The following is a 23,087-nucleotide window of genomic DNA, read 5'->3' on the forward strand; positions in this document are numbered from 1 at the left end:
AGGGACATGGCCTAAAGTGCACCAGAGTGCAGGAAATCACATCTACGAAATTCAAAATTTTGTGGGGGAGGACCCCCAGATATTTTTCACCAGCCACTGGGTAACACCATCCATCCATCATTCTATCCATCCATCCCGTTCTCATGTCATATTGCCTATATTTTCTTAACAGTCTGTTCGATAAACTCTTATAGCACCACCATGTGGAATGATTAAACACACACCTTCTGTTCATCTTGATCTTTACTCGTTCAGGAGATGGATCAATGGAAGTTATGGGCAATAGCTAACGTTACATAGACAATGGATGCGATATATATATTTATATATATATATATATATATATATATATATATATATATATATATATATATATATATATATATATATATATATATATATATAAACAAACAAACAAACAAAACAAATTAACGAATAGATGAATTAATAATCATTTTCGTTGAAGTAACAATGAACTTATCAAAATTGGGTTAAATGAGAGATGGACAGACTGAAGGATGAGTCTTGAACATAGACTGTAAATAAATCTTGAATGAGGATCAGGCAATGGCCACTAGGGGGCACAGTTCGTAATATCCCGTCATTGTTTATTCCAAAATGACGGAAAACAGTGCGTCGCCGGAGGATCCCTGGCTAAAAGTAAGAAAAGCTATTCAGATAAAGACCGTCTGGTGATTTTTAACAGCCGTTTCCTTCAAAATCGACTTCGTAACGTGTGTTTCTGTTCATCTGTGAAGGTCTGCAACGGTTGGTTTCACTTTCTAGCTCAGCTTGCTAACGTAGCCTTAAAGTTCAGCAAGTCAAAAGAATTACAGCTTCCCACATGTCCTTGATCTTTAAATGTATGTTGTATATTTAGCGGTGATTTAGACAACAAATCACTGCAGAAACGCGGGCAAAAACGGTTCTGTGCTTAAAAGAACCATCTATGTTGAAAATAATCGAGTGGAAGCTGTGTAACACAGATGTTTAACTTAAGAGTTGAATCCGCTAAGCTAATTTGCTTGTATGATACATTGACTGTTATTCTGACTGTTTCAAAACGCATAACTCACATTAGAAAGATCATTTTTGGGCATCGAACGACCGAACCGACTCTCCAGAGAGACACGGTTCGATTCAGTTCTCTTTTGTTCCTCACTATATTTATTCTTTTGAGTTCCTGCCGCATATTCATAAGCTACGAATAAAAGATGCCCTCTTTTCCACAAGCTGTAATGATAGCTTGACAATATGACAATGATTGCTCAATCTGAGAGTTTGGAGAGACATTATGCATGTAGATTAAATATTATCTTTCAAAGGGGTTTATTTGGGACACCTCACAGTGGGGAGTTAGAGGTATCCTAGTAAAAGGCAGGACAGGTCAGACTCTGTTTGCATATGTGATCATTAGTTGGCTGGTCTCTGAATGTTTAGTCTGGCTGGCTTTGACTGTTCTTCTGTTTGTCTTTCTTTCACCATGTCTCAGCAGACAGATGGTGCGTTCAGCGACAACGGCTTCGATCACAGTGAGTACTCAACTACACAGTTACAGACTTTATTGTGTTTTTCAAGATGAAGGTTAGACTTCAGGATAGGTTAGATCGAGACAGTTATAAAAACGTAAGTACCTCAAAGGCGGATTTGACAAACTGAAACTACTTCGTTTGTGCTGTCAGTCAAATATTGTAGCAAGTAAATATTGTAGCAGCACTAGGTTATAATGTAGGTTATATATTTACACATTTAAATTTCCATATCTTTAGGTTTCTTTGCCGAAAATGCTTGCAAAGGAAGTTTGGTGTCAAGAGCCAACAGCATTGGATCCACAAGTGCCTCTTCCGTACCAAACACAGGTGATATTACAAATCTCAATCATCTAATATCAAACATGGCCATTTTTTTTAACATTGATAAATACCCTTTGCTCTAAAATTGCTCCCCTTTTCTGAATGGTTTTCCACTGTTACAGTTAACAAGAAATCGAAATTCATCTATTTTCTAAATGCATGTCAATCGTTATTGTGAAAGATTCATCTATACATTTCATTCTTGTTTTTGACCTTGTAATTTTTAATAAATGTTGTGTAACTGTATCTCCTCTCTGACATATGCAGGACTTCTCTAATCATTTAGTATTTGGTATTTGTTTGCCTCCTTTTTTAAATCAACGCCGACATCTCAAAATCCGATCAGCCAAGTCTCCGTCCTATATTTTTTCTTTTTCGATAATCTGTTATACTTGGATGTACGTCATAATACGAAAAAAAGATGTGTTGATACTTTAGACAGACAATAAATCATGAGCACTAGTTGCTAACAGATGGTTGTTCTTCCCTTTGGTTTAGATGACGAAGACAGTGACAACAGACATGAGACGCCCTATAAGGAGTCATATAAAGACCGGAGGAGACAGGCACACACACAGGCAGAGCAGAAACGCAGGGATGCCATCAAGGTAAGACTGAGAAGAGCAGATTGTTTTCAGGCTAACAGACAAGACATGGAAGACAGTAGCTGACATAAAAACAATCTTTTTTGATTTCATATTACGGATGCCACGGGAACCTAAGTACTTGGAAGTGACGGCAATGATCAATCATAAAAGCACAATAACTTCAAAACATTTCATTTTTAATATTGCGATGGTGGTCTTGTTTTGATTTGCTTGTCTGACAGCAGCTGTACATGGTGACTCTCGGTTCAGGGCAGCAACGGTGCTCATAAATCTGTTTAGAGAGGGTAAACATGGGACACGTTATGTTTTAAAAAATGGGAGAAAGAGCGAGCCTGATGCAATGAAAAGGAACAGTGCCGTGAGATGCGTTTTTAAAAGTTGAAGTACGATATGTTTAACTTGACATACCTTAAAACATGGCACAAGACATGATGTAACTGCAATGATGTCTGTCTTTGCATTGACTAAATAATGAATTGATTCTCAGTGGGGAAAATATTGAATCGCAATATTTCTGATGAAAATTGCGAATGCAAATGGAATTTTGTGGGCTTTGTTAATAACAATAATAATTAATAATAACAATACAAAATTAAACAAAATAAGAAATATTACTTTTGTAATATTTCAAAGTAATTTTTATGGTCTTCATTTCTTAATTTTCTAACATTAAATCGCCAAGATAATATATATTGATGGAAAACCACAGGGAGCCCTTCTATTTTGTTTTCAACAGCCAGTTCATAAGCGCTTATGGTGGAAGGTGGTAAGCACATGTTGTTTTCCCAAATCCCCGTTATTATAAGCGACCCAAACTCAGAACAGATGCAGAGATACTGAGCCACTAAAAACAGTGTATCATGAGCTCCCCACGTGTAAAAGTACTCAGTGCCGTGCTTCACACGTTCAGGTCATCACTCAAAAGTGTCTGTTTGGATCTCTATCCCACAGAAAGGCTATGATGACCTGCAGTCTATAGTGCCCACGTGCCAGCAGCAGTCTGACTTCGCCATGGCCACACAGAAGATCAGCAAAGCTACAGTTCTGCAGAAGAGTGAGGACCTTCATTGTTGCCTATTAATATTTCCTTGTAACATGTCTTTTAGTCCAGAATGGAAAAGCTCAGCAACTCTGTGTGTGTGTGTGTTTGTTTACAGCAATCGACTACATTCAGTTTCTCCACAAAGAAAAGAAGAAGCAGGAAGAGGATGTTTCCACACTTAGGAAGGAGGTGATGGCACTGAAAATTATGAAAACGTGAGTGGTTGGTTATTCAGAGGGGGGCCGGAAACATATTTAGCTGCTGAAGTTGACAAATATAGTTCCCCTTATTGTCCTGCAGGGCTGTTTTGGGGTGACATAGGGCTTTATCTGACACTGTCACTCTTCTGCCAAGAAAGATAACACCCTTTAAGACCTTTGAGAGAGGGAGAAGTCTTCACATACTAATGTGGAAGTTCCTCCTTTATGTCTCTCGTGTTGACTGTTGAAGCGTTGACTGTTCATATTCTGTTGGATTGTAATTTTTATGAAACTGCTAGAAAAAAATTCAGAATGTATCACCTGTATTTTAGAATTTGTAACTTATCAAGTTGAAATGTTTTATATAATAATTAATTTTATGGATTGTGATATTGACCTTGTGGTTGCCATGCAAACATCCCTGATGCTGACATGGCATTAAAAACTTAATACACAACCAAACAAACTAATGTGATCACTAAGGCCGCAATTATACTTCAGGTCTTGATGGCCAATTCCAATTTGTTGACGAAACGTTTTTTATTTTATTTTTACAACCAGCTTAAAGGAACACGCCGACCTTTTGGGACTTTAGCTTATTCACCGTATCCCCCAGAGTTAGATAAGTCCATACATACCCTTTTCATCTCCGTGTGTGCTGTAACTCTGTCTGATGCACCCACCGCTAGCCTAGCTTAGCACAAAGACTGGAAGTAAATGGCTCCTGCGAAGCACTGCTACTTGGGCGGAGTGATTAGCGCAACACTCTGAGCGAACTCTCTACTCCTCACCACGGGGCTTCTCGGGTGCTGCAAGCAAATCACTCCGCCCAAGTAGCAGTGCTTCGCTTTCTGAGAATATAGTTCCCAGTATGTATACGGTTAAAAGATGCCTGTGTCTCATATGACCTTGTTATTTGTACACACTGTGACTATACAAATCACAACATATAAATAGGAAAATGTTGGCGTTTATTTTGTCATTTATTGGGAGCAGTATGCTAGCTGGAGCCATTTACATCCAGTTTTCGTGCTGTGCTAGGCTAGCGGTGGGTGCGTCAGACAGAGTTACAGCACGCATGTATAAACGCAATATCTAACTCTGGGGGATACGGTGAATAAGCTAAAGTCCCAAAAAGTCAGGTCTTGATGGTTTTGATGGTCTTGATGGTCTTGGTTCCTTTAAATCTTTTAAAAGTGACTCCGATATCTGCATTTACACTACACACTTGGCCCAGAAAATTTGCAATGGATGCAGACGAAATGATAATACAAGCTTTTGCTTTCTGCACCATCTTTAAAAGTTGCTCCAAAGGCTCAAAAGACATAAACTTCAGCACGACTCCACTGGGTTGAGCCTTCGTCCTCCATTGCGCCGTTGAAAAGAGTCATGTGATCGCGGTTGGTGTCCACCCGAGTTGACGTCATTCGCCACCAACGCTTTTTCAATGACATATAACTCGCATTGACGGGAATATCTGATCAGATTTATTTCCACATATGAATGAGGCCTGAAGCCGATCTGAGAATATCGGAATCCATGCGCTTTTTTCCTGCTTACACGTTCGTGGGTCATATCAGATCTGTGCCACATGAAAGGGGAAAAAAATCAGAATTGGGTCACTTCAACCATGTAAAATGTGGCCTAATAGACACTCTGTGGTGTTTGTTTCAGGAACTATGAGCACATTGTGAAGGCCCATCAGAATAACCCTCAGCAGGGCAGCGAGCAGGTTTCAGATCAGGTGAAGTTCAGCGTGTTTCAGAGCATCATGGACTCTCTATTCCAGTCCTTCAATGCTGCAGTGTCATTCAGCAACTTTCAGGATCTCTCTGCCTGCGTCTTCAGCTGGATCGAGGAACACTGCAAGCCACAGGTAGCACACATTTAAGGCCTATTCACAGCTGAATTATGAGATGCACAACACCATTTTGTCTTGAATGTGTCTTAGAGCAGGGGCTCTCAACATTTTTGACTCCAAGGCCCGTTGTCCACAACAATATTCAAAGGCCCCATGACTTTTACCGTGATTTGATTTACTGATAATGATTTTTAAAGATTTAAAAAAAATAGTTTTTACAATTTCTACTTGATCAAATATTTTAGACCTTGGTATAACTAGACAAAAGTATATTTATACAATATAATTTATACCATGATCTGTCTGAATACTCGATTGATGTCTGGAAGGTGTGCAATAAGACAGTTTAATGCACATGTAGTTCCAAGTCTGTTGAATCACCGTTCAATATTAATGTGCTGTTTTCATTGAAGCGCACAAGCGTCACTCGCACACAGAGTCCGTGCTGCACACACACAGAAACATTAGGAGCACAGAAACTTGTCAACGCTGCCCAGCGACTTTTAAGTAATAAAAAAGCTTCGCTACTGAATTGCTACTAGGGGTGGGAATTAGCAAAAATGTGACGATTCGATTGCGATATTTGGGCCACGATTCAATATGATTGCGATTCTTAACATATTGCGATACACCAAGTATTGCGATTCGATTCTGCGATATATTGCGATTCATGTCCTCCATATTATTCAAAGGCATTACAAAAAATGAGGAAAATAAGACTGCTCAACTCACTTCAAATGTCACATTTAATTCTGTAAACATTATCTTCTACACATTAACTGAAGTGCAAAAACTTAGGAGGGTTTTGCAAAAAACTTGAACATTCGGGACACAGGACCTTATTACAGGACAGGATGTAATTATTCTCTGAATAGGAGACCCCTCACATGAATGGTGAGCTCCCAGAACATAACTTAAAATTATTATAATTATTATTATATTTATTATTATTATAAATACAATAGAGTAATATAAACCTGAGAATAACTATATAAATAAGAGTAACTTGGAGCTTAAAGGGGTCATATAATGGTACATGCACTTTTACAAGTTGATTGTACTGAAATGTGTGTTGGCAGTGTCTGCACACAACCATCATAAATGATAAAAAATCCATCCAGTGTTTTTGTTTTAATCTCCTTATATGTTTTCCCGTCTCAAATCGAGCCGTTCGACCGTGTGACGTCACACGGTCGGATGCCCCTCCCACGATTGTTGATTGACAGCAACGTTTCAACACAGATCCGCCCTGAGCGAGCTGTCATCATAGTCCGTCATTGTTGATACGCTGGAGCAGAATGGCGTCTAAGCTATTGTGGTGTTCTGTTCTTGGGTGTAATAATGAACACAGCAGTCATTTTAATGTTCCTAAATCCGAACCGCTGAAGACGCAGTGGCTGAGTTTTGTTTTCGAAGGGAATATTCCCCACGATCAACGTCAATGCGTTCATGTTTGCGTGAATCATTTCTCACCAGACTGCTTTATAAACGAGGGTCAGTATAATGCTGGTTTCGCTAAGAAGCTGCTCCTGAAAAAAGAATCGGTACCAACTATTTATGTTCCCTCTGCACCTCCAGAAGAAGTGTGTAAAGTTTTATTAACCTTTATATTAATCTTTGCAAATCGCGGAAAAAAGTTTTTCATGACCATTAGATGTAACGTCAATCTGTCAATGAACTAACGTTTACATCAGTAAACACATAGCGTCCGTATCTCACTACTCTACCCTGCCAGTGCATACAAAGATAGATCAAAGTGACATTACGTTAACCAACCATTCAGAAACGTCCTGTTCGATCCTTAATTGTCGAACTTCTTTGCGGCCGTCATCTTCTTCCAGGTCCGACTTCGGTTCAAACTGATACAGTTGCACAGATGTGTCCTCAGAGACTCCCGCTGCCATTCTTTCTCCAAAATATACCCTCAACTGTTGTCAAGGCAACACTCCACGTGCGTTGTGTCAAAACGCCCACAGAACAGAGGGGCGGAGTCACCAAAGCTCATTATCATTCAAAGTCATATGCACTGAAACGGCGTGCTGAAAACAGAGCTGTTTTTGACCAGGTAAAATTAGTGTTTTCTTAAAATACTAATGAGAATTTTTAATAAAAGTATATTACAAAGTTTTCATTTAGACCCTAAACATTCATATTAACTTGTACAAAAATGGCATTATATGACCCCTTTAAAGCACCACAACAAGCGCCACCTTGTGGATGTAATACGCAAATATAAATTTGAACGTAAATTTGATGTAATACGTCTGAACAGACGCAGGTACGCATGCATCTCTATCTCTCTCTCTCTCAATAATTAATTCAAATAAATGTAATCTTACACACTATTTATCTCTGTGTCTGAATCAAAGCGGGAAGAATGCTAGATCTAAAGAGCCATAATTGATGAAAATAACCATCAATTTTAACCTTCCGGTCAAATATTGCGCTGCAAACATCACTAACAGATTTATATTGTCAATGATGGTAATTGACCATGGTATGAGTGTTATTACATAATATATATATATATATAATTTTATTTTATCAATAAAATTATATATATCATTATTACATGACTTTTCCAGGTCTTGAAATCACACTTTTAAAATTAGGCTTCCTCATATATCCAGCTTTTTCTACACAGTGGGAACCTTGATGAAGAAAAAAAGTGGTAAATTAAATAAGAAATATCATGTTTTGATGTTGTTTTAGCTCATTTTAAATCTCGAGGCCCCCTAATTGAAGAATCACTGTCTTATAGGACATTTACACTTGCTATTTTTATGATAAGCTTAATTTTTTTCTGTCATTCACCGGCACAGGCTTAGATAAACATTGAAATTCCCTGACTGACCATGTTTTTCTGTATCGTTGACAGACGCTGAGAGAGTATGTGGTGACTGTGCTGCAGCAGGTGAATAGTCAGCTGTACTGAAGTTGGCAATTTGTCTGTCCCTCAGGCTAACCTCTCATTCAAGAACACAGTCTCTCTTTCTCACACACAGACACACACACTACTGGACTGGGGTGCGTTCAAGAACTCTGAAGAGATGAAGTAGCGCTTGCTCATGTATTGACTGATTTTGTGAAGTGTTTATAGCAGTGATTCCAATCAATAAGTGTGGAAATGCAATAATTGAATAAGAGGAGTAAGAGGTTTTCCTCTAATACGAGGGGAAAACAAGTTTATGTCATGTCATATTGCATGTTCTGTTTCCTCATACGCCATTCACCTACCATGCAAGTTCTGTTTAGTTGTTGTCAAACACACCTCAGTCCTAAAATTTAATCATATGTATTTGTTTCATCTAAAACAAGAACAGTTTCATCAGTATTCATATTTTCACAAGTCTGCCGTTGTAATGCTGAGATAAACTAGCATCCTAACAACCACAAATGAGGAATACACAGCTGTCCGAAAACATTACACCCCAAGTACTGAGGTGTGAGATATCTCAGTTTGCTGCATTGTAAACCATACAGCTGTCTTTGAATGATTATGCTTGGCGTGCTGCATTCAGTTATCATCTTTACGTCATTTTCCAAAGCACAAATACATTTTCAGCATTGCAAAGAGCTTAGTGCTGGAAAGGGGAGCTGAGAGGTCTAGTTACACTGTGATGCATCACTGTCAGTTGGTTTTTACGTCCAAAAACAGCTGTCCCGCATGCTTTAATATATTTAAAGTTAGGCCAGGCTGAGCCATCTTTGTTCATCTTTTAAGCCACTGTCCTTAGGGATGCTGTGACCAAAGATTGCAGTGTCAAAATACAAATAATGGAAGATAAACCTCTTATTTTAGGTACATTTTTATTCACCTGTGTGTAGCCCAATAATGTCCAGTGTTTTATTCAACATTTATGTTAATGGTTTGAGCTCTTGTGATCAGTGTGTTTTGTGCTGCATAAGCTATCATTGAAGACACAGTCGCTTCCATGCGTGGTAGCAACTTCACATGGTGTGACCGCCCAATTCTATTTGTGTTTTAATGAATGTTAATTTAGGCATGATAAAAATTTGAATCGAAGTCTACTCAGGACATAGATTATTTTTATGTATCGAGATCTTTTTTTAAATAACAGATGATTGTACAAATCAACTGTTTGACCTGTGCTGGAATAAGGGACGTCTTTACAAGATAAGCCATACAGTGAAGCGAAATGCTAGCTCACAGAAACGAGGCTACGTCATGCTAAACTAGACTCTGTGCTTCTGCATTTCTGACTCCAGCGAGAGAATCTGGTTGAAATATTTTTGTATCAGTATACTTTTAATTGAAAAATAAACAATATTCAAACTTATGTACAGCTTTTGTTCTTTCTTTTTCAACATAACTTTAATAAATAGAATTGGTTTTTAACAAAACAGTTATCTTGGTGTCACAGAATTCTGTGTTACTTTCCAACCTTTCCAAAAGTCTGGCGTCCCAGCAACGGCATCTGAATTTAAACTGAGTCCTCCATCAGATGTTGGGCATTGTCACTTTATGGTCCTCATCTGTTTCAATCCCAGCCTCCTCCTGATTTCAAACACATACACAAGATGAAAAGGGAAGACTCAGGTAGGCAACATTAACAATAAAAAAAAAATAACATGCTGAGAAAGTTCCAATATTTTTCATTTGCCAGTAAAACAAAGCATATGACTCACCAGAAACTGTTTCTTGCTTTTTGGATACCCCTCCAAAATAGCTCCAACCATATCAGAAACCTGGTAGGTAAAAAGACACAAAAAATTAATTTCATGGTACAAGAGCCTTTCAAGCTAAATGTCTGTATAGTGTAGGAGGTTCTATAGCACTATCAGGTATTGTTTGCTAGGACTGTTCAGTTGATACCAGTGTGCAGTTTCCATTCGTACATTAGTTGTTTTTTTATTCGCTTTGGTACTATTATCGCAAGTATGTGTTAAAACCTCACAACTGTTAGTACAAAACTCAAAGCAGATCATCAAAAAGTCTGTTTTTTCAAACATGTAATCACGTTCAATTGACTAAGCAAAACGCACAAAATTACACATTAACTTTTTCACCACACCTAATCAGTGTCATCAAAGAAATACCTTTCACATGAAGTAATTGTCTTTCACAATGCAATGCTCACAATACTTTTGATATGCTTCTCATCTGATTTGCGTAAATACATTTGACCAACACTTAATCCAACTGATCTTAAATGGTTAATCACTGAACCCTTTGGTAAACCTATAGATTTTCATTTCAGCAATATACAGTATATGGATTTTGAGAACTACAGAAATAAAATGTGTGTTTGTACGAACATATAAATTACGTGTAACCACACATGATGAACACTCGTTATTGCTAATTGATTTCACATAGTGGTAACCACAATTGGTCACTATAAGTAAAAGTGGGGGTGTAAACACTGGCAATTTCTTTCAACATGGAGCAGGATAGACAGCAAGGAATAGTAAGAGCTCGTGGACAAGGGATCCGTCAGAGGTGGGCATGGGCATCAACAGAGAGGTCAGAGACATGGGCATCAAAAGAGAGGTCAGAGAGGTGGGCATGGGCATCAACAGAGAGGTCAGAGAGGTGGGCATGGGCATCAACAGAGAGGTCAGAGAGGTGGGCATGGGCATCAACAGAGAGGTCAGAGACGTGGGCATGGGCATCAAAAGAGAGGTCAGAGAGGTGGGCATGGGCATCAAAAGAGAGGTCAGAGAGGTGGGCATGGGCATCAACAGAGGTCAGAGAGGTGGGCATGGGCATCAACAGAGAGGTCAGAGAGGTGGGCATGGGCATCAACAGAGAGGTCAGAGAGGTGGGCATGGGCATCAACAGAGAGGTCAGAGAGGTGGGCATGGGCATCAACAGAGAGGTCAGAGATGTGGGCATGGGCATCAACAGAGAGGTCAGAGAGGTGAGCATGGGCATCAACAGAGAGGTCAGAGAGGTGGGCATGGGCATCAAAAGAGAGGTCAGAGAGGTGGGCATGGGCATCAACAGAGAGGTGGGCATGGGCACCAACAGAGAGGTCAGAGAGGTGGGCATGGGCACCAACAGAGAGGTCAGAATGGGCATCAACAGAGAGGTCAGAGAGGTGGGCATCAAAAGAGAGGTCAGAGAGGTGGGCATGGGCATCAACAGAGAGGTCAGAGAGGTGGGCATGGGCACCAACAGAGAGGTCAGAGAGGTGGGCACCAACAGAGAGGTCAGAGAGGTGGGCACCAACAGAGAGGTCAGAGAGGTGGGCATCAACAGAGAGGTCAGAGAGTTGGGCATCAACAGAGAGGTCAGAGAGGTGGGCATCAACAGAGAGGTGGGCATGGGCATCAACAGAGAGGTGAGTATGGGCATCAACAGAGAGGTCAGAGAGGTGAGTATGGGCATCAACAGAGAGGTCAGAGAGGTGGGCATCAACAGAGAGGTCAGAGAGGTGAGCATGGGCACCAACAGAGAGGTCAGAGAGGTGGGCATGGGCACCAACAGAGAGGTCAGAGAGGTGGGCATGGGCATCAACAGAGAGGTCAGAGACGTGGGCATGGGCATCAAAAGAGAGATCAGAGAGGTGGGCATGGGCATCAAAAGAGAGGTCAGAGAGGTGAGTATGGGCATCAACAGAGAGGTTAGAGAGGTGGGCATGGGCATCAACAGAGAGGTTAGAGAGGTGGGCATGGGCATCAAAAGAGAGGTCAGAGAGGTGAGTATGGGCACCAACAGAGAGGTCAGAGACGTGGGCATGGGCACCAACAGAGAGGTCAGAGAGGTGGGCATGGGCATCAACAGAGAGGTCAGAGAGGTGGGCATGGGCACCAACAGAGAGGTCAGAGAGGTGGGCATGGGCACCAACAGAGAGGTCAGAATGGGCATCAACAGAGAGGTCAGAGAGGTGGGCATCAAAAGAGAGGTCAGAGAGGTGGGCATGGGCATCAACAGAGAGGTCAGAGAGGTGGGCATGGGCACCAACAGAGAGGTCAGAGAGGTGGGCACCAACAGAGAGGTCAGAGAGGTGGGCATCAACAGAGAGGTCAGAGAGGTGGGCATCAACAGAGAGGTGGGCATGGGCATCAACAGAGAGGTGAGTATGGGCATCAACAGAGAGGTCAGAGAGGTGAGTATGGGCATCAACAGAGAGGTCAGAGAGGTGGGCATCAACAGAGAGGTCAGAGAGGTGAGTATGGGCACCAACAGAGAGGTCAGAGAGGTGGGCATGGGCACCAACAGAGAGGTCAGAGAGGTGGGCATGGGCATCAACAGAGAGGTCAGAGACGTGGGCATGGGCATCAAAAGAGAGATCAGAGAGGTGGGCATGGGCAATAAAAAGAGAGGTCAGAGAGGTGAGTATGGGCATCAACAGAGAGGTTAGAGAGGTGGGCATGGGCATCAACAGAGAGGTTAGAGAGGTGGGCATGGGCATCAAAAGAGAGGTCAGAGAGGTGAGTATGGGCACCAACAGAGAGGTCAGAGACGTGGGCATGGGCACCAACAGAGAGGTCAGAGAGGTGGGCATGGGCATCAACAGAGAGGTCAGAGACGTGGGCATGGGCATCAAAAGAGAGGTGGGCATGGGCATCAACAGAGAGGTCAGAGACGTGGGCATGGGCATCAAAAGAGAGGTGGGCATGGGCATCAACAGAGAGGTCAGAGAGGCGAGTATGGGCATCAACAGAGAGGTCAGAGACGTGGGCATGGGCACCAACAGAGAGGTCAGAGAGGTGAGTATGGGCATCAACAGAGAGGTCAGAGAGGTGAGTATGGGCATCAACAGAGAGGTCAGAGACGTGGGCATGGGCACCAACAGAGAGGTCAGAGAGGTGGGCATGGGCACCAACAGAGAGGTCAGAGAGGTGAGTATGGGCATCAACAGAGAGGTCAGAGAGGTGAGTATGGGCATCAACAGAGAGGTCAGAGAGGTGAGTATGGGCACCAACAGAGAGGTCAGAGACGTGGGCATGGGCATCAAAAGAGAGGTGGGCATGGGCATCAACAGAGAGGTCAGAGACGTGGGCATAGGCATCAAAAGAGAGGTGGGCATGGGCATCAACAGAGAGGTGAGTATGGGCATCAACAGAGAGGTCAGAGACGTGGGCATGGGCACCAACAGAGAGGTCAGAGAGGTGGGCATGGGCACCAACAGAGAGGTCAGAGAGGTGAGTATGGGCACCAACAGAGAGGTCAGAGAGGTGAGTATGGGCATCAACAGAGAGGTCAGAGAGGTGAGTATGGGCACCAACAGAGAGGTCAGAGAGGTGAGTATGGGCATCAACAGAGAGGTCAGAGAGGTGAGTATGGGCACCAACAGAGAGGTCAGAGACGTGGGCATGGGCATCAAAAGAGAGGTGGGCATGGGCATCAACAGAGAGGTCAGAGAGGTGGGCATGGGCATCAACAGAGAGGTCAGAGACGTGGGCATAGGCATCAAAAGAGAGGTGAGTATGGGCATCAACAGAGAGGTCAGAGACGTGGGCATGGGCATCAACAGAGAGGTGAGTATGGGCATCAACAGAGAGGTCAGAGACGTGGGCATGGGCACCAACAGAGAGGTCAGAGAGGTGGGCATGGGCATCAACAGAGAGGTCAGAGAGGTGAGTATGGGCATCAACAGAGAGGTCAGAGGGGTGAGTATGGGCATCAACAGAGAGGTCAGAGGGGTGAGTTTGGGCATCAACAGAGAGGTCAGAGAGGTGAGTATGGGCATCAACAGAGAGGTCAGAGGTGGGCATGGGCACCAACAGAGAGGTCAGAGACGTGGGCATGGGCACCAACAGAGAGGTCAGAGAGGTGGGCATGGGCACCAACAGAGAGGTGGGCATGGGCACCAACAGAGAGGTCAGAGACGTGGGCATGGGCATCAACAGAGAGGTCAGAGAGGTGGGCATGTGCATCAAAAGAGAGGTCAGAGAGGTGGGCATGGGCATCAACAGAGAGGTCAGAGAGATGAGTATGGGCATCAACAGAGAGGTCAGAGAGGTGGGCATGGGCATCAAAAGAGAGGTCAGAGAGGTGGGCATGGGCATCAAAAGAGAGGTCAGAGAGGTGGGCATGGGCATCAACAGAGAGGTCAGAGAGGTGAGTATGGGCACCAACAGAGAGGTCAGAGAGGTGGGCATGGGCATCAACAGAGAGGTCAGAGAGGCGGGCATGGGCACCAACAGAGAGGTCAGAGAGGTGGGCATGGGCATCAACAGAGAGGTCAGAGAGGTGGGCATCAACAGAGAGGTCAGAGAGGTGGGCATCAATAGAGAGGTCAGAGACGTGGGCATGGGCATCAACAGAGAGGTCAGAGACGTGGGCATGGGCATCAACAGAGAGGTCAGAGAGGTGGGCATGGGCACCAACAGAGAGGTCAGAGAGGTGGGCATGGGCATCAACAGAGAGCTCAGAGAGGTGAGTATGGGCATCAACAGAGAGCTCAGAGACGTGGGCATGGGCATCAACAGAGAGCTCAGAGACGTGGGCATGGGCACCAACAGAGAGGTCAGAGAGGTGGGCATGGGCATCAACAGAGAGGTCAGAGAGGTGAGTATGGGCACCAACAGAGAGGTCAGAGAGGTGGGCATGGGCATCAACAGAGAGGTCAGAGAGGTGGGCATGGGGCCCGTCAAAGGGTTGGTCATCAGAGAGAGGGAGGCAGAACTGTTGTCTCTAATTAAGTCCGGGTCATCATTGTTGATCATGTGGTGAACCGAGGCTTTACTATGGCAGAGGCTGCCAGATTAGTTGATCCAAATCTAAAAAGATCAACTGTCAATTCTATCATCCGAACTTTTCGCCAAGAAAACCGGTAAGTGTGGAGGATGTATACTATTACATTTACAGTAAATTGTATTGCATGTAAATTCATCAGACATGTTACAGTATTGGTTCAGTATGATTTATTGACAGTATACTCTGTTCTATGCTTAGAATTGACAGAAAACCCCATAGTGGTGGCCGTGTGCTGACCGACCAGCAAGAGTGGGCAGTGGTGGAAATGGTGAGGGCCAGGAATGATATACGGCTGTCAGAAATAAAGCAGGCAATTGAGGAGAACAATGACACCATTGCCAATGTGGCATCCATCAGCCTACCAACAGTAGGCTGCCTTTTAGAGAGGGACCAGGTATCAATGAAACAAATTTACCTGGAGAAACATTGTTTCTTTTGAGAGAAACAATGACCGGGTGAAACAACTAAGGGCTGAGTATGTTTAGGTACAGCACTAAATATTGTATTACTGTTACTATTTGATGCATCACTTACGTCATATGTATATTGGCACAACACTGCAAAAAGAACTAACCAAAATATATTTTTTTAGAGGGTTATGGTGCTTGACGCTGATGTGAACCATCACAAGTACATTTTTGTTGATGAAGCGGGCTTTAACCTGGCCAAAACTCGTCGCCGTGGACGGAACATCATCAGCCAATGGGCCACTGTCCAAGTGCCTGGACAACGTGGAGGAAACATCTCCATGTGTGCAGCTATCTCTGAAGATGGTGTCGTAGGATGTAGGCCATTTCTTGGCTCATATAATGCTGCACATCTTATTGAGTTTCTCAATGAAATTGAGCCGGCCTGTCAAGGTGAAGGGGTCACCTATGTAATTGTGTGGGACAATGTGAGGTTCCACCACGCAGAGGTAGTTCAAGCATGGTTTCAGGCCCATCCCCGATTCATGACCCTCTACCTGCCTCCATACTCTCCTTTCCTCAACCCTATTGAGGAATTTTTTTTTCAGCATGGAGGTGAAAGGTCTATGATCGCCAACCCCTTGAGCGTGCCACCCTCCTTCAGGCCATGGATGATGCATGTGATGACATCAGTGTAGACCAATGTCAAGCATGGATTCGTCATGCGAAAAGGTTTTTTCCAAGGTGCATGAACAATGATAACATTCATTGTGATGTGGACGAGTATCTATAGCCAAATGCTCAAGACAGGCTTGATTCAAATTAATGTAATGTGTGCACTAAACGTTATGTTTTGTTCTCATTTAGTTACATTTCATTATAGAAAGTATACCTATGTTACAATTATATCTGAAAAATAAAAACTAATTTGCCCAAATGATTGTAGAGGATGTCTTCATTGTTCCTTCACTACACATAGGGTGGATATTTTGGAAATTATAGATTATGTAAATGTTGGGTAATGTAAGTGTATTGCCTAATGTGAAGACTGTGTAATCTGTCTTTTATAGTACTGTAGCATATTAATTTCAGCACTTCTAAGGCCGCATCTTGCATTGTTTGCTGTTGGATGAACATTGTTAAAAGTACTAAACTGAAAGAAGATCATACTGTTGTGTTTCGGAGATTAAACCAAATGTTCTCATTACATATTACATTAATCTTGTGTTTGAAACAATGATTATGTGGACTGAAAACATGTGCAACTGACTGGAAGCATTACACCAAGTTTTGAAAGAATGACTAGCTGCTTTACAAGTGTAATCAGTTTGGATTTTTGTACTAAGGGCTTTGAAAATGTACACCTTACTTGTGAAAATAGTACCAAAGCGAATAAAAACTGTAATGAACTACGGTGTTGATAAGAATAAGTTGGAAATGAATGCACGTTCATAAAGGCACGCCTTACAGTGGTATCATTAAAAATTAGCTGGCATTTTGTCTCCTGGGCAGAATTTGAACTTGTAAATAGATGTTTTTATGGATCATTACCATTCTCTTTCTCTTCCTCCACTCTTTCACATAAGTCTCTCGCTCCTTGGAAACCTGGGGGCCAAGAAATACATTTGTCAGCAACATAAGCATAATATATTGTTGACTGCCTCAAGACAGCAACATTATCTTCATAAACTTCAACTAATGAATTAAACATATTCCAGAGATGCTAGAAGGCACTAGTTTGGTCTTTTTGAATTACTTGCAAAAAACGATTTAATAGGCAATCCTCAATAATAAGGTTGGCTTGGGGCCAGTGTGGGAGAGATTCAGGTCGGTGAATGGAACAGTCATTTGCACTGATTCGGCACTACATTTTGAGTTCATTAATCATAAGGATGGCAAATGTTAACACTTGGACATACAAATTGGTTGCGATACAAAATGTGGACAGTCAATAATTTAGATCAGATTCCAATCGGATACACAAATAATCAGATCTGGACTGACGCATTTGTGAACGTAGCATTTGAGAATGTTTTCCACCACATACCACAGTTTTTCTGCAAAAGTGCATGTAAGAATTTGTAGCTGTCATGGAATTACAATATTACAGAAACGTTAGGGTTTTTTTTTATTGTAAATCAAAGTTAACGTTAAAATATGCTACACTACCATTCAAAAGTTTGGGGATTGCATGATTTATGTTTTTGAAAGAATTCTTATGCTTAACAATGCTGCATTTATTTGATCAAAAATGCAGTAAAACATTAATATTGTGAAATATTACAATTTAAAATGACTATTTTAATGTATTTTAAAATGCAATTTATTCATGTACTGGCAAAGCTCAAGAAACATTTAGTATCAAGGTTAAAAACATTTGTATATTTATCTACAGTACACATACATAAACTGATCAACTCCAACTCTTTCAGGTTGTTTGATGAATAGGAAGTTCAAAAGATTTTATTTGCTTATTTGAAATAGAAATCTTTTGTCACATTATAAATGTCTTTATAAAATATGAATTGATCACTTTTGATCAATTTATTGAATCCTTGCTGAATAAAAACTTAATTTATTTAAAAAATATATTACTTCTTGACCCCAAATTTTTGAATGATAGTTATTTCTTTAAAAAAAAAAAAAGCATGTTGCTAAAGATAAAATGTATCCACTTTTGGTGGGTCTAAGAGCAAAAATGCTGGCAGGGTAAGTAAAAATATGAACTACTAGTCTGACTTGGCAAGCAGACAAAATCCTTACTGTTGATCCCAGACTAGGGCTGCACAATTAATCGAAATGAAACCGCACATGATTTGGCAAAGGCTGCCAATATTTTATGTGCAGCTTGTCAGTGAAGTAGGGCTCTGTAATCAGTAGTAAATGCTGCTCCATCTGAACCCCAGAGGGCGCTCTCACGCAGACAATATGGGACAAATATGTCCCGTCGGAGAAGTAGACAACACACGTCATTCCAGTAAATCCCTATGGGCATCATACTATTGCTGTAGATGAATAAACAGAAGATTGAAAAGCTTTGAGTGATTTTTTAAATGTTGTCTTTTGTTGGACAAAATGTTCATAAATGCTTCTCATGTTTGGCGTGTGTTGCTTTTTCAAGTTCATCTTATAAGCTACTTAAACTCGCAGTGCTTTCAGATGGAGCAGCATTTACTACTGATCACAGAGTCGTCCGTCACTGACAAGTTGCACATAACAAATAATCGCAGCCTTTGCAATTTCATAATCGCAATAAACCAAATCGGTTTAAGCACAATTTCATGTTAATTGTGATTAATCGTGCAGCCCTATCCCAGACTAGATCCTGCATCGTGCATTTGACAAGCCAATGCCAAAAGATCAGAAGACATTAAAGAACACAGTGATTTCGAACCTTCTCCCTCTCCTCAGGGGTCACATGGTTTGTAGCTGACTTGATTTTATCCAGCCTCTCTCTGTACCCAGAACACTCTGCCTGTAGCTCCTGGATCTGTGCCTTCATCTCTGCTGTGGTTAATGAGCTGTTCAACTCCTTCAGCTCTGTGGGCAAAAATGTGAACTTTTTAATCAAACACTGGCAGTCTGTGCCCAAGTTCAAACCATTCATCATTTCCCCAGCAGCACAATTTAAGTGCACACCTGTATCAAGCTGCCTGCAGCTCTGTGAGATGGTCTGTACTTCAGTGCTGATCTCCGCAATACGACTGTCCATCTTCTTAAGTTCAGCATCACTCACATCTGCAAACTGAGACTGAAGGGACAGAAGGGACATCTGTCAGGCTGATTCACAAACACTGGTCCTCTTATAATACGGTATCACACCGACCTGATCTGCAAAGTAGATCTTCTGCTTTCCATAGACTTTCTCTTTAATCTTTCCCTCCTGGGCAAGCTGATCCATCGCTTTGACCACAGCCTGTGTAAATGCAGTCAAAAAAATAGTGACCAATAGTGATCATACAATACACTCAATCAAACAACTGCACAAATTACCACATTTAACGCATACAGTGAATATCACAAAGAGCTCTTGAGATATCACAGACTCTTAACTACTGGACAGATGTCATCAAAACAAAACTGGACAAAAGTGTTTAATCCGAAATGTTGCTTTTTACCGTTTTACCCAGACCACACTGCTTCTGTAGGTTGGTAAAAACATCCTGAGCACTATAGGGTCTGTTTTTCTCATTGACGTAAGCGAGGATCTGTGCGACACCTGTGTGTGTCAGAGAGAGAGAGAGAGAGAGAGAGGTGCAAATCGGATAACTTATAGATGATTATTTTCTATCTGCGTAACGTTAGTGCTATATCATTAACGTAATAAAACTACAACCAAATAAAGGCATAACACGTTCACTCGTATAAGTTAAAGAAACATCGCGTACCTGAACTGTCTTTTTTGCTCATTGTTTATTCAGTCTAGATCTGTCGTCGATCTGCTGCAGTCTTATGTTGTTTACTTCAGTCAGCTTTCGCGCGCCGAGTTGAATTGTGGGTCTACCGATGATGACGCCACGTACGTCATCTCGAAGACGCCATTTGTCCAGTAAAACAGTGATGATGCCCTACTTCCTTCGATGGGCAGCAGAGCCCTTGAAGTGGGTACTTTGAAAATGAGTAGGGGTGCTCTTGCGCCAGTTGCGTGCCATATGTTGCCGTTTGGAACCTATGTTCTATGATGATGATGATGATGATGGACAAATAACGTGTATGCGATGATTCGCGGTGGCTCAAGTCTACGCACAAGTGTGTATACAAAATTAAAAGTTACACAGAATTTACAACTTATATATATGTATATAAAAAAGATAAATAATAAGATAAGATAAATAAACGGTCATAAAAAGTCATAAAACAAGTAAATAAAAAGAGGTGCATTTTTTTCCCTGTGCAGTTGCTAGTGTTAACGAGTGTCCAAAATAAATATGATTTTAAACAAACAAACAAACCAAAAACGCACGATTCGGAATGCACTTGGCGAAGGGGGATATTCCCATGACAACGCAGTTGTTGATCGGTGTCCAGCTGTTCTTACGACATACATGTCTTTCTTTCTATTGCTGTTAACAACATAACTGTTGTTATTTATAAATATATAACATTTTATAAATATAAAAAAAGTTTTCTTTTTAAATATGCGGTGTGTGTGTATTTCTCTGCTCTCAACTTTAAAACTTGCCGTCTCATCTTTGGACCCTGCCTGCATTACCTTACACATTTTTTCTTACCTATGAAACTTATTACAACATGACAAAAATGTGACAAAACAACTTTTGCTCTGTTTGTAAGTTAACTCGAACTCTCCCGCCATCTGGCTTTAAAATGAATCACGAGCTGGGTTACATATGACCATAAATAATAGAATTACTTCCTTGAAGTGAGTGACCATCGCATGTATCCTTCGCCAACGGCCTTGTGGAAGGGAAGGGCCCTTCGTGAAGGGATCCAGTTGTTCCCCAAGTGCCCTTCAAGGGCGCAAAAATTCCGTTTGGAATTTGCCCACATGTAACGTGTTGGATTTTCTTTCTATGTGTAATAGGTGCATTTGTGAGCTTAGCTTAGTTTAGCTTATCCAAGAAATCACCTAAGAAAACATTTTGTCATTACTATGAAATACACTCACCTAACGGATTATTAGGAACACTATACTAATACTGTGTTTGACCCCCTTTCGCCTTCAGAACTGCCTTAATTCTACGTGGCATTGATTCAACAAGGTGCTGAAAGCATTCTTTAGAAATGTTGGCCCATATTGATAGGATAGCATCTTGCAGTTGATGGAGATTTGTAGGATGCACATCCAGGGCATGAAGCTCCCGTTCCACCACATCTGGTGACTGGGGGCAATTTTAGTACAGTGAACTCATTGTCATGTTCAAGAAACCAATTTGAAATGATTCGAGCTTTGTGACATGGTGCATTATCCTGCTGGAAGTAGCCATCAGAGGATGTATACATGGTGGCCATAAAGGGATGGACATGGTCAGAAACAATGCTCAGGTAGGCCGTGGCATTTAAACGATGCCCAATTGGCACTAAGGGGCCTAAAGTGTGCCAAGAAAACATCCCCCACACCATTACACCACCACCACCAGCCTGCACAGTGGTAACAAGGCATGATGGATCCATGTTCTCATTCTGTTTACGCCAAATTCTGACTCTACCATCTGAATGTCTCAACAGAAATCGAGACTCATCAGACCAGGCAACATTTTTCCAGTCTTCAACTGTCCAATTTTGGTGAGCTCTTGCAAATTGTAGCCTCTTTTTCCTATTTGTAGTGGAGATGAGTGGTACCCGGTGGGGTCTTCTGCTATTGTAGCCCATCCGCCTCAAGGTTGTGCGTGTTGTGGCTTCACAAATGCTTTGCTGCATACCTCGGTTGTAACGAGTGGTTATTTCAGTCAAAGTTGCTCTTCTATCAGCTTGAATCAGTCGGCCCATTCTCCTCTGACCTCTAGCATCAACAAGGCATTTTCGCCCACAGGACTGCCGCATACTGGATGTTTTTCCCTTTCACACCATTCTTTGTAAACCCTAGAAATGGTTGTACGTGAAAATCCCAGTAACTGAGCAGATTGTGAAATACTCAGACCGGCCCGTCTGGCACCAACAACCATACCACGCTTAAAATGGCTTAAATCACCTTTCTTTCCCATTCTGACATTCAGTTTGGAGTTCAGGGGATTGTCTTGACCTGGACCACACCCCTAAATGCATTGAAGCAACTGCCATGTGATTGGTTGATTAGATAATTGCATTAATGAGAAATTGAACAGGTGTTCCTAATAATCCTTTAGGTGAGTGTATTACCGTCTAATGTGCATATAAAATTCACTATTGAAAATAGTGCTCTTTGCCTCTTTCCCACTGTAACTCCTACATCTTTATTTTTTGTTAGTTGATTTTTAGACAACAGAATTGGATAGAAGAAAAAAACAAACAAATTGATTTAATAACCAGGCTATAAGAATGCTTATAATATTATCTATTAATGCAAGTTTTTCAAATTAAGTCTGCTGTTTATTTAGAAATGAATTACAACAAAATAATTGGTCAGAATGACATTAAAAAGTTGTAAACAAATAGAAGTTATTTGATTATAAGTTGTACAAAAAATAACTTGCTGTAAAATCAGGGCTTCCACTACTTTATTTTAATTTTTAAAAATATATTTTAATTGTATTGCCTTTCACCACAGATTGGTTGTATATTATCCTGTAATATTGTATAATGGAAAAAAATATGTTATCAAAATTTGTTTTTCTATTATAATAATAGTCCTTATTATTAACAGGACAAATTTAGAATCATAATTTTGATTAGCTCAGTAGGTCACAAAATATCTGTTAAAGTCATCAATAACTACAAATGTTACTTATAATATATTCATTCATTTGTTTATTGTCTTGCACATCAAAAGTTATCAAAATCAATTAC

General features: G+C 41.3%; 2 protein-coding genes across 3 annotated transcripts; one reads left to right on the forward strand and one right to left on the reverse strand.

The window, feature by feature from the left end:
• Positions 1-597: 597 nt before the first annotated feature.
• Positions 598-8,746, forward strand: mlx (MAX dimerization protein MLX). 2 transcript variants are annotated; one of them, XM_056241018.1, is made up of 8 exons: positions 598-660; positions 1,493-1,532; positions 1,770-1,859; positions 2,352-2,461; positions 3,413-3,515; positions 3,619-3,718; positions 5,378-5,579; positions 8,443-8,746. In XM_056241018.1, the coding sequence occupies exons 1-8, from the start codon at positions 619-621 to the stop codon at positions 8,497-8,499; spliced, it is 744 nt and encodes a 247-aa protein (XP_056096993.1). In that variant the 5' UTR covers positions 598-618; the 3' UTR covers positions 8,500-8,746. The 2 variants fall into 2 exon arrangements, with proteins under 2 accessions (XP_056096993.1, XP_056096995.1); XM_056241020.1 differs by having other exon boundaries at positions 600-660; positions 1,496-1,532.
• A 1,056-nt stretch (positions 8,747-9,802) lies between these two features.
• Positions 9,803-20,133, reverse strand: psmc3ip (PSMC3 interacting protein). Its single transcript, XM_056241021.1, has 8 exons — positions 20,033-20,133; positions 19,763-19,863; positions 19,471-19,560; positions 19,284-19,395; positions 19,039-19,184; positions 17,196-17,249; positions 10,215-10,274; positions 9,803-10,083 (listed from the first exon to the last, which is right to left on the reverse strand). The coding sequence occupies exons 1-8, from the start codon at positions 20,052-20,054 to the stop codon at positions 10,027-10,029; spliced, it is 642 nt and encodes a 213-aa protein (XP_056096996.1). The 5' UTR covers positions 20,055-20,133; the 3' UTR covers positions 9,803-10,026.
• Positions 20,134-23,087: the final 2,954 nt, after the last annotated feature.

The sequence above is a fragment of the Rhinichthys klamathensis genome, unplaced genomic scaffold (genome assembly GCF_029890125.1).
Source record: "Rhinichthys klamathensis goyatoka isolate OS25496 unplaced genomic scaffold, OSU_Roscu_1.1 h1tg000626l_1, whole genome shotgun sequence".
Classification (NCBI taxonomy): Eukaryota; Metazoa; Chordata; class Actinopteri; order Cypriniformes; family Leuciscidae; genus Rhinichthys; species Rhinichthys klamathensis.